The 12,391-nt window shown below is 36.5% G+C and overlaps 1 protein-coding gene across 14 annotated transcripts in view; it reads right to left on the bottom strand.

The window, feature by feature from the left end:
* LOC135214883 (dystrophin-like) overlaps positions 1-12,391 on the bottom strand; it is a 1,767,410-nt gene that overhangs the window by 1,537,779 nt on the left and 217,240 nt on the right. For all 14 annotated transcript variants that reach the window (XM_064249322.1, XM_064249323.1, XM_064249325.1 and 11 more), the window contains 11 exons: positions 10,599-10,780; positions 10,379-10,475; positions 9,907-10,045; positions 9,040-9,131; positions 8,462-8,608; positions 7,518-7,700; positions 7,165-7,314; positions 5,396-5,581; positions 4,417-4,577; positions 4,110-4,266; positions 2,419-2,570 (listed from right to left, as the gene is read on the bottom strand). In XM_064249322.1, the coding sequence (XP_064105392.1) occupies positions 2,419-2,570; positions 4,110-4,266; positions 4,417-4,577; positions 5,396-5,581; positions 7,165-7,314; positions 7,518-7,700; positions 8,462-8,608; positions 9,040-9,131; positions 9,907-10,045; positions 10,379-10,475; positions 10,599-10,780 (1,646 nt within the window). The remainder of the gene's footprint in view (positions 1-2,418; positions 2,571-4,109; positions 4,267-4,416; positions 4,578-5,395; positions 5,582-7,164; positions 7,315-7,517; positions 7,701-8,461; positions 8,609-9,039; positions 9,132-9,906; positions 10,046-10,378; positions 10,476-10,598; positions 10,781-12,391) is intronic.

The raw sequence follows: 12,391 nt of genomic DNA, 5'->3' as shown, positions 1-12,391 counted from the left end.
ATAGAGAACCTGGTAGACATCAAGGCCAGGTATATTCTGGGAAAAAGAAACATAGTGGCCGACAAGTTGAGCCGTAGGGATCAGATTCTGGGAACGGAGTGGTCCCTGCACCAACAGGTAGTGGACAGGATGCTCATGTTGTGGGAAGGACCGATCATAGACCTATTCGCAACCAGGTACAACAAAAAGTTGGAAGTGTATTGTTCAGTAGTCCCAGACGCAGAGGCAGTAGCAGAAGATGCGCTACAACACCCCTGGGACAATCTGGACATGTACGCATTTCCTCCATTTTGTCTAATCCGTCAGGTTCTGAACAGGGTAATGCGGTCTCAGAACCTCAAGATGACCCTGGTAGCCCCGTTATGGCCGAAAGCAGAGTGGTTTCCAGACCTATTGGAACTCCTAGTAGATGTGCCAAGAGAGTTACCTCCATGGAGCAACCTACTGTGTCAGCCGCATGTGGAGAGGTACCACCAGTCGGTGAAGTCCCTATCGCTTCACGGGTGGAGACTGTTAAGTATCTCCTCCGAGCGAGAGGGTTTTCGCAGAAAGCAGCAACTCGATGGCAGGTAATATCAGAAAATCATCTGCGACAGTATACCAAGGAAAGTGGTCAGCATACTGTGATTGGTGTCGTAGAGGGAACTTGTCTCCACTCGGTACCACTATTCAGCAGTTAGCAGACTTTCTGATATATCTCAGAACAGAAAAACATATGTCTGTATCTGCAGTGAAGGGGTACAGGGCGGCTCTAGCCTCAGTCTTACGAATGAAAGGAGTGGACATATCGTCTTCATGGGAGTTGGCCATGCTGATGAGGAGCTTTGAACAGTCATGCCCACCAAAGGAGCTAAAAGCCCCAGATTGGGATCTGACCAGGGTACTGAGTAGTCTGACAAAACCCCCCTACGAACCACTAAGGCAGTCCACGGATAGGAGCCTGACCCTGAAGACAGTCTTCTTATTGGCCCTGGCTTCAAACCAAAAGGTGGGGGAGCTACATGGCCTCTCATATCTCATAAAGCACTCGAGAGGTTGGAGATCAATGGTATTTGAGTTTGTCCCAGAATTCGTGGCCAAGACCCAAAATCCAACAATAGTAGACGGCAGATTCGACTCCTTTACCATACCTTCCTTGGTAGACTTTGTAGACAACGACAAAGCTGAGATGCTCCTGTGCCCCGTCAGGGCACTAAGGGAGTACTTAAAGAGAACAAGGCACCTCAGGCCGGGTGCCGGAGGTTGTTCGTAAGTACAGGACGGAACAAGAAGGAAGTGTCTAGGAATACAATATCGTTTTGGCTAAGGGAGACGATCAGAGATGCTTATATGGCAGAAGACAGAGGGTCAGATAGCCAGGTGGGAGCTAGACCTCATGACATCAGGGGCGTGAGTGCTTCTCTGGCATTTAAGAAGAACATGTCTGTGGATAGAATTCTGAAAGCTGGTGTGTGGAAACGCCAAACAACTTTCACCTCATTTTATTTGAAAGATGTTGCCCATAGATCCTTGGACACCTTTTCCTTGGGTCCAGTGGTGGCGGCCCAACAAGTGATATAGTTCATCCAGTGCCCCTGGCGGGTCAGTTTGCGTCTAGTTTAAGATGAAGGTATGAAAGTAGAATGAATGGGATGACTGGTCTTTTTTCTTTACTACTTTCTTCCTACTCCTTTAACTACAGGCAATATAAAGGAGAGTACCGTCATGTGCTGGAACGGACTAGATGCAGGTGAGGTGGTCAGCCATACTGTGAAGCTATCTTAGGTTATGATATACTTTTCAGTAGCAACACACCCCTCTGGATAATAGGGAAAAGAGGGGTGAAGGTGGATCTAGTTGCAAGGGACAAGAGTAAACAGTAGGATGGTATCTACACCCAGTGGGGGAAAACCAATAGATCCGCTTATATCTTTGGTTCTAGGTTCATTGTCCATTCTCTTAGAATTTCCCTATATATTCGGAAATGGATAAGGTGGCAAACTCCCAGTTAGTTGTAGAGACTTACCTCCCTCCAATAGTAAGTCTATCCTAATGTTAAGACCGAAGGTTTGTTTCGTATATGAACAAATACCAAATTTGTAACTAATTTGTATTTTTCATAACTAACAAACCTGAGGTCTTAACAGGTAAAGGCCCACCTCGAACAACCCCTCTAGCAGTCTAAACTGGGTTAGAAATATAACTGGTGGGTCACAGGTAGCCGTGGGCATTCTGGGTATACATGCCCCGTGACCTGGTATAGATGCTATTAGTCCCTGGATCTCACAAGTGTAATTTTAATTCTACCGGTTTCCAGCTTGGCGCTAGTAAATCCTAATGTTAAGACCTCAGGTTTGTTAGTTATCAAAAATACAAATTAGTTACAAATTTGGTATTTTCAAAGAACATGAGCAAAGAGAAAAATATGTTTTAGAATACCTCTGCACAAGAACCTTCCACTTTGTTATGATTATCTTTATTTCCTCAATTAATATGTGTGTTTCCTGGGTCCACTTTCCATCTAAAGACTCAGCTGCTTTCATAATAGACTCAAGTTCTTCTTCACGGTTCTTCATGGCGTCAAGTTTACTCTGGCAAAACAAGAATGTTTGATTAGTGCAAATGGAAAAAATTTACTTTTTATTCTAAAAATAAAACAGATATATCAAAATAATTGTCAACAAGATGAATCATACAATAGACCAGTTTTAACTAATCATAATCATAAAGTATAACAATGACCATATTAATTTGCATGTTTTACATAATACAATAGTAGTAATCAATACAGCATACCACTTATAAGCACTTTCATGAATACATTGCTACATTTCAGGAGCCATCCAGTTTCAGGAAGAAAATCTGACCACTTAATTTGTTTGCCCACTTAATTCAAACAATTTAAAATTTTCCTCATCTTATACTAATTTCTTTACTTGACTGACATTAATATGGTACAAGGCCCTTCTAATAGCCTTCAAATCCAGATGGTTATTTTAGTGACAATCACCTGAGTCAATATATCACAATGTTTCCATGACTAGAGTTTCAAGGTTACTGAACTCTGCTTTGGGCTTGTCATTTAACAATGTCAGAGAACAGGAGACACTGGTCAATTCTGACTGTAATTCATTAAAATAAATATACTACCGAACAAATATGTCTCTATGCTACAGTTTGAAGGGTGGTTGCAGTAAAATACCCTATCTATCTAGGCAGTCCCTGGTTTATGGCAGGGGTCCCATTCCTGGCGGCTCGCTGTAAGCTGAAATTTCCATAACCCAAAGCATCATAATCATAATGGGAATAAATAGCACTTAGAGCACCATTAATGGCACCATAAGTCCGGGTAATGGCACTGTAAAGTGGGTAAGGACGTTCGTTGTAAATCCACTTACAGTACTGAAAAATCAGGGGTAACAGCACCATGAGGCAAGCACTGTAAGTCTGGAATGACGTAACTCTGGGAATGCCTGTATACTAAAAAAATGTCACAATCTTTTGCTTCTCCTGATTTCCATTATTTTTTACATGACAGTCCCCTTTGCATAAACAAAGTATATTTCACAGCAATAGTTAAAATGGCACCCTCAAGTCGCAGCACAGACATTTCCATCTCCATCGTGTCTATCTCTAAGAACAGTGAATCAGTTTAGCCTTTATAAAAAAAACCTCTAAATTCATTTTAAAATGTTTTGAATTGTTTTCTTTGTAAGATTTTAGGATGGAGAAAAATGCTTTGGTGTAAAAGTATGTATAATTCAGAAGATTCACAAGATAATGGGAAAGAAAGATCAAGGAAATATGACAGAGACATAAAAATGTTTGGAATGGCAGGACTTAAAATTTAGTAAATGGAAAAGTTCAAGTAAGACAACGACAAGTATACAACAGTTTGCGTGGGAGGAAACATCACACAACTGATGATGTGGAGGAAGATTGGTGGGGAGGTGCTTCATTCAGGATTTAGCGGTTAAAAGATGAATGTGGCAGTGATTGTTGTCTTGCTTTCTTTGAAACCACACCTTACAGAAGACACAGTCCATTGATGGAAAAATACAGCATATAAAACTGAGAAAAAGGAAGAAAATGTTTTGCATATTCATTACCAATTAATTCTAAGTACTTACCTGACATTGTTCTAAATGTTGTTTTATAGATTTTGGTTCATTTTCGCTTATAGTCTGCATATCATCACACCATCTAAGGAATTCTTGATAGTGCATTTCTAAATCGCTCAAGTCTGTTGAGATCTTCTTTTTTTGGGTTAAATAAGTAACTCTTATTCTGAAAATTGAATAATGCATTGCCATCAGCATTAGTGTACTTCTCAAGTAAAAATTACACTCATGCCATACCAAGATATACACATTTCAAAGACTGTAACAGCAATATCTACACAATTCTAAAATGCCCAGAACTTATTTTCTGACTTACCTAATTTCGACTAGCATCTCAACTAGTGCTTCCCAACGTGTGGTAATTCCAGCAACCTGCTTTTCACTTTCTTGGGAGGACTCTCCTATTGTTGACGTTTCTGATATTGCAGATTGTCCAAGGCTGACAACCTTATAATATTCCTCCTTCTGTGTTTCCATCTATAGCAATTGAAAAATTAATTTAAATTACCAAAACCAATCTATGACCATATAACAGATATGCTTTAAATTTAACCAACAGTCATCGTCAAAGACCTTGAAAGCCAGCGTGGACCTGGTTTTTTTGTGCACATTAAATATTTATTTTTGCATCTCTTTCCAAACTAACACAAACTTGTCTACACTGAATATTTGTTCTGTTTGATTTCCTTCCTCTGTGAGTGTTTTTATAATTTTTAGAGAAATTATTTTATATCTTGGATATACCATTTGTTGTACTATCTGTTCCTCATAAATTACGACATCTGCATATTCTTTACAAACAAACATATCAATCAATAAAGAATCCCATTAGTTCTCATTTTTTTTACTTTTTAAATATTTTTGGAGATGCATTAATTTCTTGCCAAACACTGATTAGCTTTCAGATACTTTCTGCAAATCAAAACACATTGTGTTTTGCTGTCTTGTGAAATTAACTATATTTTGAACTTTATGTAATATGTGTAAATTGTTAGGTAGTAATCAATTTAATTTAGTCAAAATCCCTTTTTTGTTCTATTCCCGAATTCATTTTCAATTACGTACTTATCAAAATGAGTTCCTGGGTTAAGGTAAGTAAACTTATGACTGATACACAAAACAAAGATTTAAAACTGGGTAATCAATTATTTCTTGATGCAACCTATAGTTAATAGTTTGTAAGTCCTTAGCCAGATCAAGTAATATCATATAAAAAATAAAATCTTCGAGTGGTTCTATGTGATCAGAACTCAAAATACTGGAAAACTTCTGACTGTTTATCACAAAATACTCACCTCACTTTCTAACTGTTGAACAAGCTGCATCAGCTGTTCTAAAGAGAGTTCTTCTACTGGTCTGGGTTTGGTTTTTTCCTCTATCATGTCCATCCATCCCCCCAACTGATGCAATGCAACTGAAAAATCTTCTTGGCAGCCTCCTTCAAGTTTCTGACGCTTTACTCCACTACCTTCAACTTCAACCTATTTTTAATGATACACCTAGTAAGATACACATCTCCTTGGATTGCAAAACAATAAAAAATATGTTAAAATATTCTATTATATAATGATACTGTACTTCTTTTTTAAACCACTGGACAGTGCATTCCAAATACAAAAATTCAAACATTTCAACATTTCACTCGAACTAAAAGGTGGGATCTATACGTGCCTCATATTCAAATCTATCACGATCATGCCCCTCAAGTGAGTTATACCCAGCTTTCTCATTTCCTCACTTAGTATGTTTTCATTTGTGACTGATGCTTAGTAATTCCTTTATTCTTGACCCATCCCACAAAAGTTTTCATTCTTCACTCACTTTAGCATTACTGTACTCTGAGATTCTACACTACCATAATAGTGGTACCTCGACATACGAAAGGCTCAACTTACGAAAAATTCGAGTTATGAAAGCAAATACAAAGATTTTTTTGGCTCTACATACGAAAATAGTTCAGGATACGAAAGGTTGTTGCTGTACAGTCCCGAGATTCGCCCGGACCACCGATAACAATTTTAAAACTCACGCGCCGCCAAGAACACCAAAAATGTCAATGTTATTATCAATTTCAGTGGGTTCCAAGTTGCAATCCTTGATATGACTGGTACATCAGCCATTCAACCTTTTCCTGCTTGCTTCATCAACTTCATTTGCTTCCTTATTCTATCGGTCCATCTACACATCAAAATCTAATGTACCCTATGGACTTTCCAGGTATTATTCATTGTATTCTTCTTGACAAAAACTGACAACCATCCAACTCTATCCCCTTCAAGGGTTAACACTTGTAGCATGCCTTGTGTGCTACACTGAAGACTATACTATAGGTTCTTTGCACTGTCCCTTCGGCCCCAGCTGCATTGCTTCAGCAGCGCTTCTTTTTGTCTTTTACTTTTCATTCATTTCCTTTGGCTTCTTCTCACCTGCCAATCCAACTAGTATTATCTTAGTGATGCTCCTTTTTTCACTTTTTTTTTCAGGGCAAGCATCTGGGTGAATCACATGACACTCTAGAAATAATGCAAATCGGGGCAGTCCATCACCTTCTGGGTTAAAGCAAGCCAAAATATAGAGCCTGAGTCTCAGCCTTAATTCCGAGACATCCTACATCTTATCTGTTGCTGTTATCTCAAATATAGTGGTAATAGTTACTTCAACTACCTTTCTTTTCAGGAAAACACTTGAAAATTGATCATAAAATAGTTTATGTTTTGAACCTACAATTGGTACAGACACATCATTTCTGGAGTGGTGCACCACACTGAATGATATTGGTGAGAGATAGGGATATACCTCACCTGCAAGCCATTCCTCACTAATTATAAGAACATGATCTTTTCCTTCAAAAATTACTAGTTGGTGGTCCATTCATACCAAAATGAGAAATGCCAGTAAGGCAATAATTTCTGATTTCTATACTGTATACATTAACTTTGGCATACATATTTTTAGGAAAGTTGCACAGACCAAAATTTAAAAGTTGCTTCACATATTACTAACAATAATGACATAAAAATAAATATAACACAAAACTCCCATAAACTGAATTCAGGTTCCTTACTGTTTCTGTTGTAACAACCTTGGTGGTTATGATCTTGGTGACAACTGTACCACCTTCATGCGATATGGTAGTAGTGCTGGAACTTACAACATCTGTGGAGTCTTTACCGGGAATAACCACTTTTGTAATGTCAATACCACTTGCTGCAAGCTATAAAAAATAAAAATTGCAACACTTTAATTTAAAAACTCACAAAATTTGTATAACAATATTTTGGGATGTTTATAATGCATCAAATATACTACTTCTTGAACAAAAATTTCTAATGGGAACACCAAAATATTGGACTGTAAAGTGAACCAAGGAAAACACACCATTCTATGAAAAACCTGAACTCCACTGATAACACTCACTCTTTGTGTTTGGGCTTCTATGATACTGACAAGAATATCCATTCGATCTTGAATAGTTTCCAACTCTACAGAAATTTTTTCTTGAATGTCAGAATCTGATGGCAAATGACTTGCAACATTAGCACTGTGTTCTTGAAGGTGTCCTAGACAACGCTGTTGTACTTCCAGCTCTGCTTGTAATACCTATGGTATTCAAGATATATGATTAGACAACTCTGATTAAAAATAATTATTAGTCCAAGCTGTACAATCCTTTTAAACAAAGACTATGAACAGTATTCAAAAGTTAAATAAGAAATGCATATTGTAACATAATGGATTCATTTTTACTTAAACATAATGGGTTTATTTATACTTCAACACTATACCAACAATGGCACTATTTTAGTCTAGATCAACTATCAAAGAATTCTTGACAATAGTTGGTCTGTCTTCTGGAGCTCCCACTGGGACTAATGAGGTAACTCTTTTGAGAACAAGCATTGATTATGTTATAAAAAAATTACTATATATTACCTGTACACAAGAAATTAAAATGTGTAAGTAAAATGTAATAAAATACAAAAAAGGTAATTTTCACACATGTAAATTAAAAGAAAATTCACAACTGAAACAAACCGAAAATAGCTTATCCATACCTATAAAATTAATACATCATATGTACAGTAGGTTCTTTTAAGTAGATAATAAATAAAAATAAAGTATACTTGGAATGACAATGATTAGGTAATTTAGTTTACAAGAAAAAACAAAACAAATAATCATGTCAGAGACTTGGTGAAATTAGCAAGGTACACTGTATGCTACCTGGTGTACCTGTATGGGATATGAAAGTCACTGACTTCCATAATATAAATGTGAACACAAAAGAATTATAAGACTGGGAGATACTGCTTGGCTTACTAAATTTCTATAAGAAAGAAATAAATGATTTCCTCTCTTACCTGTAGCATACTAGCCTGTTGTAGTATGTGTTCTTGTTCTGTGGATGGATTGCTTTCAACCTGTCGAAGTAAAGTCTCCTTCTCATCCATCCACTGTCGCATTTTTACCATACCTTGATCCAGAGCTTTCCAATACACAGATAGGTTCTGAAAAAATTTCAAAATATAAGATACTAAATATTTTCTTGAGTATTGCTTGGCTCAAATCAGAAAAACTAAGAATTATAATTACTCAGGTGCATTACTGCATAAATTCCAAATGTGTTATGATAATTCTACAAATCTTTCTTGATAAAATAACTCAATTGCTATAATTTTCTTCAAACAGAGAAATGAGATAGAGGGTCATCTCTCACTTCTCTGAAGAGCTAGAAAATTATGATGGTAAATTCTTAATTTGACAATCCTTTGTTCGATCATCTCAACCAAATAAGTCCTTATGTGACCAAAAGCTAAGAATTAGCTTTGTAACAATATATTAATTTCCATTTACAAAGCAGTACAATTTTTGACATACTAAAGTATATTACTATACTTTACTCATCAAAAATATAATCAGTTAATTCAACTTTACTCACCTGCAGCATATTCCATCGAGATTCTGTCCACTTGCATATATGTGCCCATCTTTCACCTAATGCATTTAATTCATCTTCCAAAGAAGAATATGCTGTAAGAGTAAACAAACTGTTTTAAAGGCAATCTCCTCAAAACCAATAATGAAATATTTTATCACTGAACCTAAAAACTAAAAACTGCTTAAAAAATAGATGGCGTAATAAATTTGAAAACTGTTCTTGTTTTCCTATCAAATAAACTTAAAAAGCCTCTACAGTTGAAGGTGTACTGCCAGAGATCATAATGTATGCTGCATCTCCTACTGGGCCCAATGGTATCACTAAAAAAATTATACAAAGTCACATTCCTATAGAATGAACAATTGTGAATGCCTGCGATATCTTTCTATATATATTTTATCTTCTCATCTAAATAGTGAAAATAACGATACGTATTGTGTATTTACACACACTTTCTTAGTTTACACTGTGTGACATAAAAAGGTGGAAACTGGGGGAAATCACCAAGTCCCTACTAACCTTACATCAACCAAATAAAATACGGTATCTTCATTCAAACAGAACTACTGCAGATTTAGAGAAAACTTTGCCTCAGAAATAGAATCCTTCCTTTTAATAAATATTCCTGAGTATATTCACCAAAAACAAGCCAATGCTACTAGCTCAACCAAAGATTCACACTGATAGTAGCAGGAAAGGGGGTGAAGTGTTGTTGCTACCCCAGTCGAGGACGCTCAATACTATCTCCTGAGGAGTGCAATGTTTTTTCCTTCAATATGTATCAGTTAAAAGTATCACTTCCAACTAAATAGTATGACTACATGAGGCAATGGTTTATTTGATAAGAGCAAGCTATGTTGATATTACCTGCATCTGAACTAGATTCATCAACTACAACAACCATGTTTGATAGGGAATTGATGTTAGACTGTTCCTTTTCCAAGTCTGTCTGAAGACTCTGATGAGCTGCTATTTGTTCTTCCAATGCTTCTAAAGTTGGTCCAACCTGCAAGAATGGGAAATTATGTTTGAACATAAGCACTGCAATAATAAAATGTGTACAAACAATACCTCTTCCCCTGAAACTGAACACATAATGTTCAAAGAAACACTTAAATGAACATAATAAAAATCACAACATAATAATAAAAATGAATTCAAAGTTGAATACAGTTGTCTTTTAGTTATGTTAGAAAAAAAGCATATTATAGAACTTGATCTAATAATGAATCCATCAAAAGCATCATGGACTTGATATCCAAAGCTGTCTTAAAACTTAGGAAAACTAGAGTTTTATTACTAGTATACCATTGCACTTCATTCTAGCTATATACTGTACCTGACTCATGTTTGCAATGCGGTCCTCTGTTTCAGTGAGCCACCGTTTTAAGCTGTCTAACTGATTCTGTTGCAGTGCCATAAGTTTCTCATGAAGCCTGAAGTAAATAAAAAACATCATAATAAAAACTTTATGAATATTCAAGCAAAACAGTAAATCAGTCCAAAACTGTCACTTTATAAAGAAAAAAACCAAAATGAACAATATATGTACTACACACTTGGACTGACGATCCATTGCCTTGACTCTGAGTTCTTCCCAACGGGTGTTGAGAAGTTTCATCTGAACTCTGACTTCCTCTTCCTCTTCCTCTTCCATTACACCTTCCCGTAACAATCTTGACCCTTCTCCTAAGACATCTCCAATGCCTCCTTGCTTAGAAGTTAGCTCAAGCATTAACTCCTTAAAAAGAATTACAGAATTCCAAAATTACACAATGCTTGAAACCATAATTGCTTATACTTTACAGAGAAAATCTTATCATTAGGGAGCATGAAAATATAACATTTCCAGACATGTTGAATTTTTATTGGGAATGGCTACAGTAAAATACAAACAAAATTTCATGAAAACCTCCACATCTACGAAAGAACTTCTCCAACATTTCACTGCAAAGGATTTTTAATAGGGCGTTTGGGAATATGAAAAGTGGAAAACCACCAAGACCAGGAATAGGAAGTAATTTTCTACAACAACCAGAGAACTGGTCACACATGAACAACCACAACACATGAGAGCTGATCAAGGTGAGGGACACACCATGAAGCTAGTGCAAAAAACATACCATGCACACATACATTAAATTAGATGAGAATTTCAATGGCAGAAGGAATGCGAAATACCACCAAGTAAGTGATGTTTTCGAGGCTATAACAAGATCTAGAGCGGAAGTAATGGCATCTGCATAAGCAGAATTTGAAAAATATGGTTGTTCTTTACTTTCTGTGCTATCAATGGAGGATGCTACAAAGGAGAGCAAAAAGGGAGGACACCCTGAATTGCTACATACAGATGACCTAGAGTTAACTACAGTTCAGAGGAAAGGGTTTTAAAAGTTTTATAAGACAGAAGAAAGGAATGGTGAGGAGAGGATTGAAAATCATGGCCAGCAAAACATGACTTTCAGGGAGCCATAGAAAGAGTAGTCAGGGAGCTATAGGAAAGATGTTGGGGGGGGTTGAACCTTATATTGTGTCAAATGTAATGAAAGATAATGTCATAAGAGATGCTGTATACATGAGTACAAATTTCAATGCTCAAAATGTATACAATATTTAAGGCCATGTTGGCACAAGAGAGAAGCACATCAGGTCTTTTAAAAAGGTAGAACATTTCTGTTACCTTGGGGACACACTCAGCTGCCATGCAAATATTGAGAGGGCAGTAAAAAGAAAGATAAAAAACAGCCTGAATGAAATGGAGATTGCTACATAACCATTAAACACAAATATCCCATTAGTAAAACAGAGGCCTATACTACTCTATGAAACATAGGCACATCAACAAAGAACATGTAGAGGCTGAAAAGATGCTACTACAGAATGCTAAGATTCAAGGATACAGTACTAATGGAATATCACATTATGAATGAAGAAATTGAAGAAGGATATGTTGTTCAGATGCTGGAAAATAGACCAAAATCCAAGAGACTGATATGGTTTGAATATGTGATGAAAATGGATGAAGGACAATTAGTCAGAAAAGGCATAGCTAAGGAAGGAGCAAAGCAAAGACCAATAAGCAGGTTCAAGTAACCACTGAAAATGGGCATAGATGAAGTTCTAAACCAAACAGGAATTTCTGGTGGAAATTTCATAAGAAAAAAGAGAGTAAAACGAAAACTCACTATACATCCATCCTATTATGGGAAAATTTAATGAAAAACATTAGTGACGATGAAAATTGTAGACATGTTGAATAGTCAGACTAAGGACAATAGTATGAATAACTAACTGTATCAATAAAAAAAAACAACTAACAATGAGCATATCTTTCTTTCCTAACAAACCAAAG

The sequence above is a fragment of the Macrobrachium nipponense genome, chromosome 46 (assembly GCF_015104395.2).
Source record: "Macrobrachium nipponense isolate FS-2020 chromosome 46, ASM1510439v2, whole genome shotgun sequence".
NCBI lineage: Eukaryota > Metazoa > Arthropoda > Malacostraca > Decapoda > Palaemonidae > Macrobrachium > Macrobrachium nipponense.
Note: the sequence above shows the minus strand (reverse complement) of the source record. Positions and strands in the feature narration are given on the sequence as shown.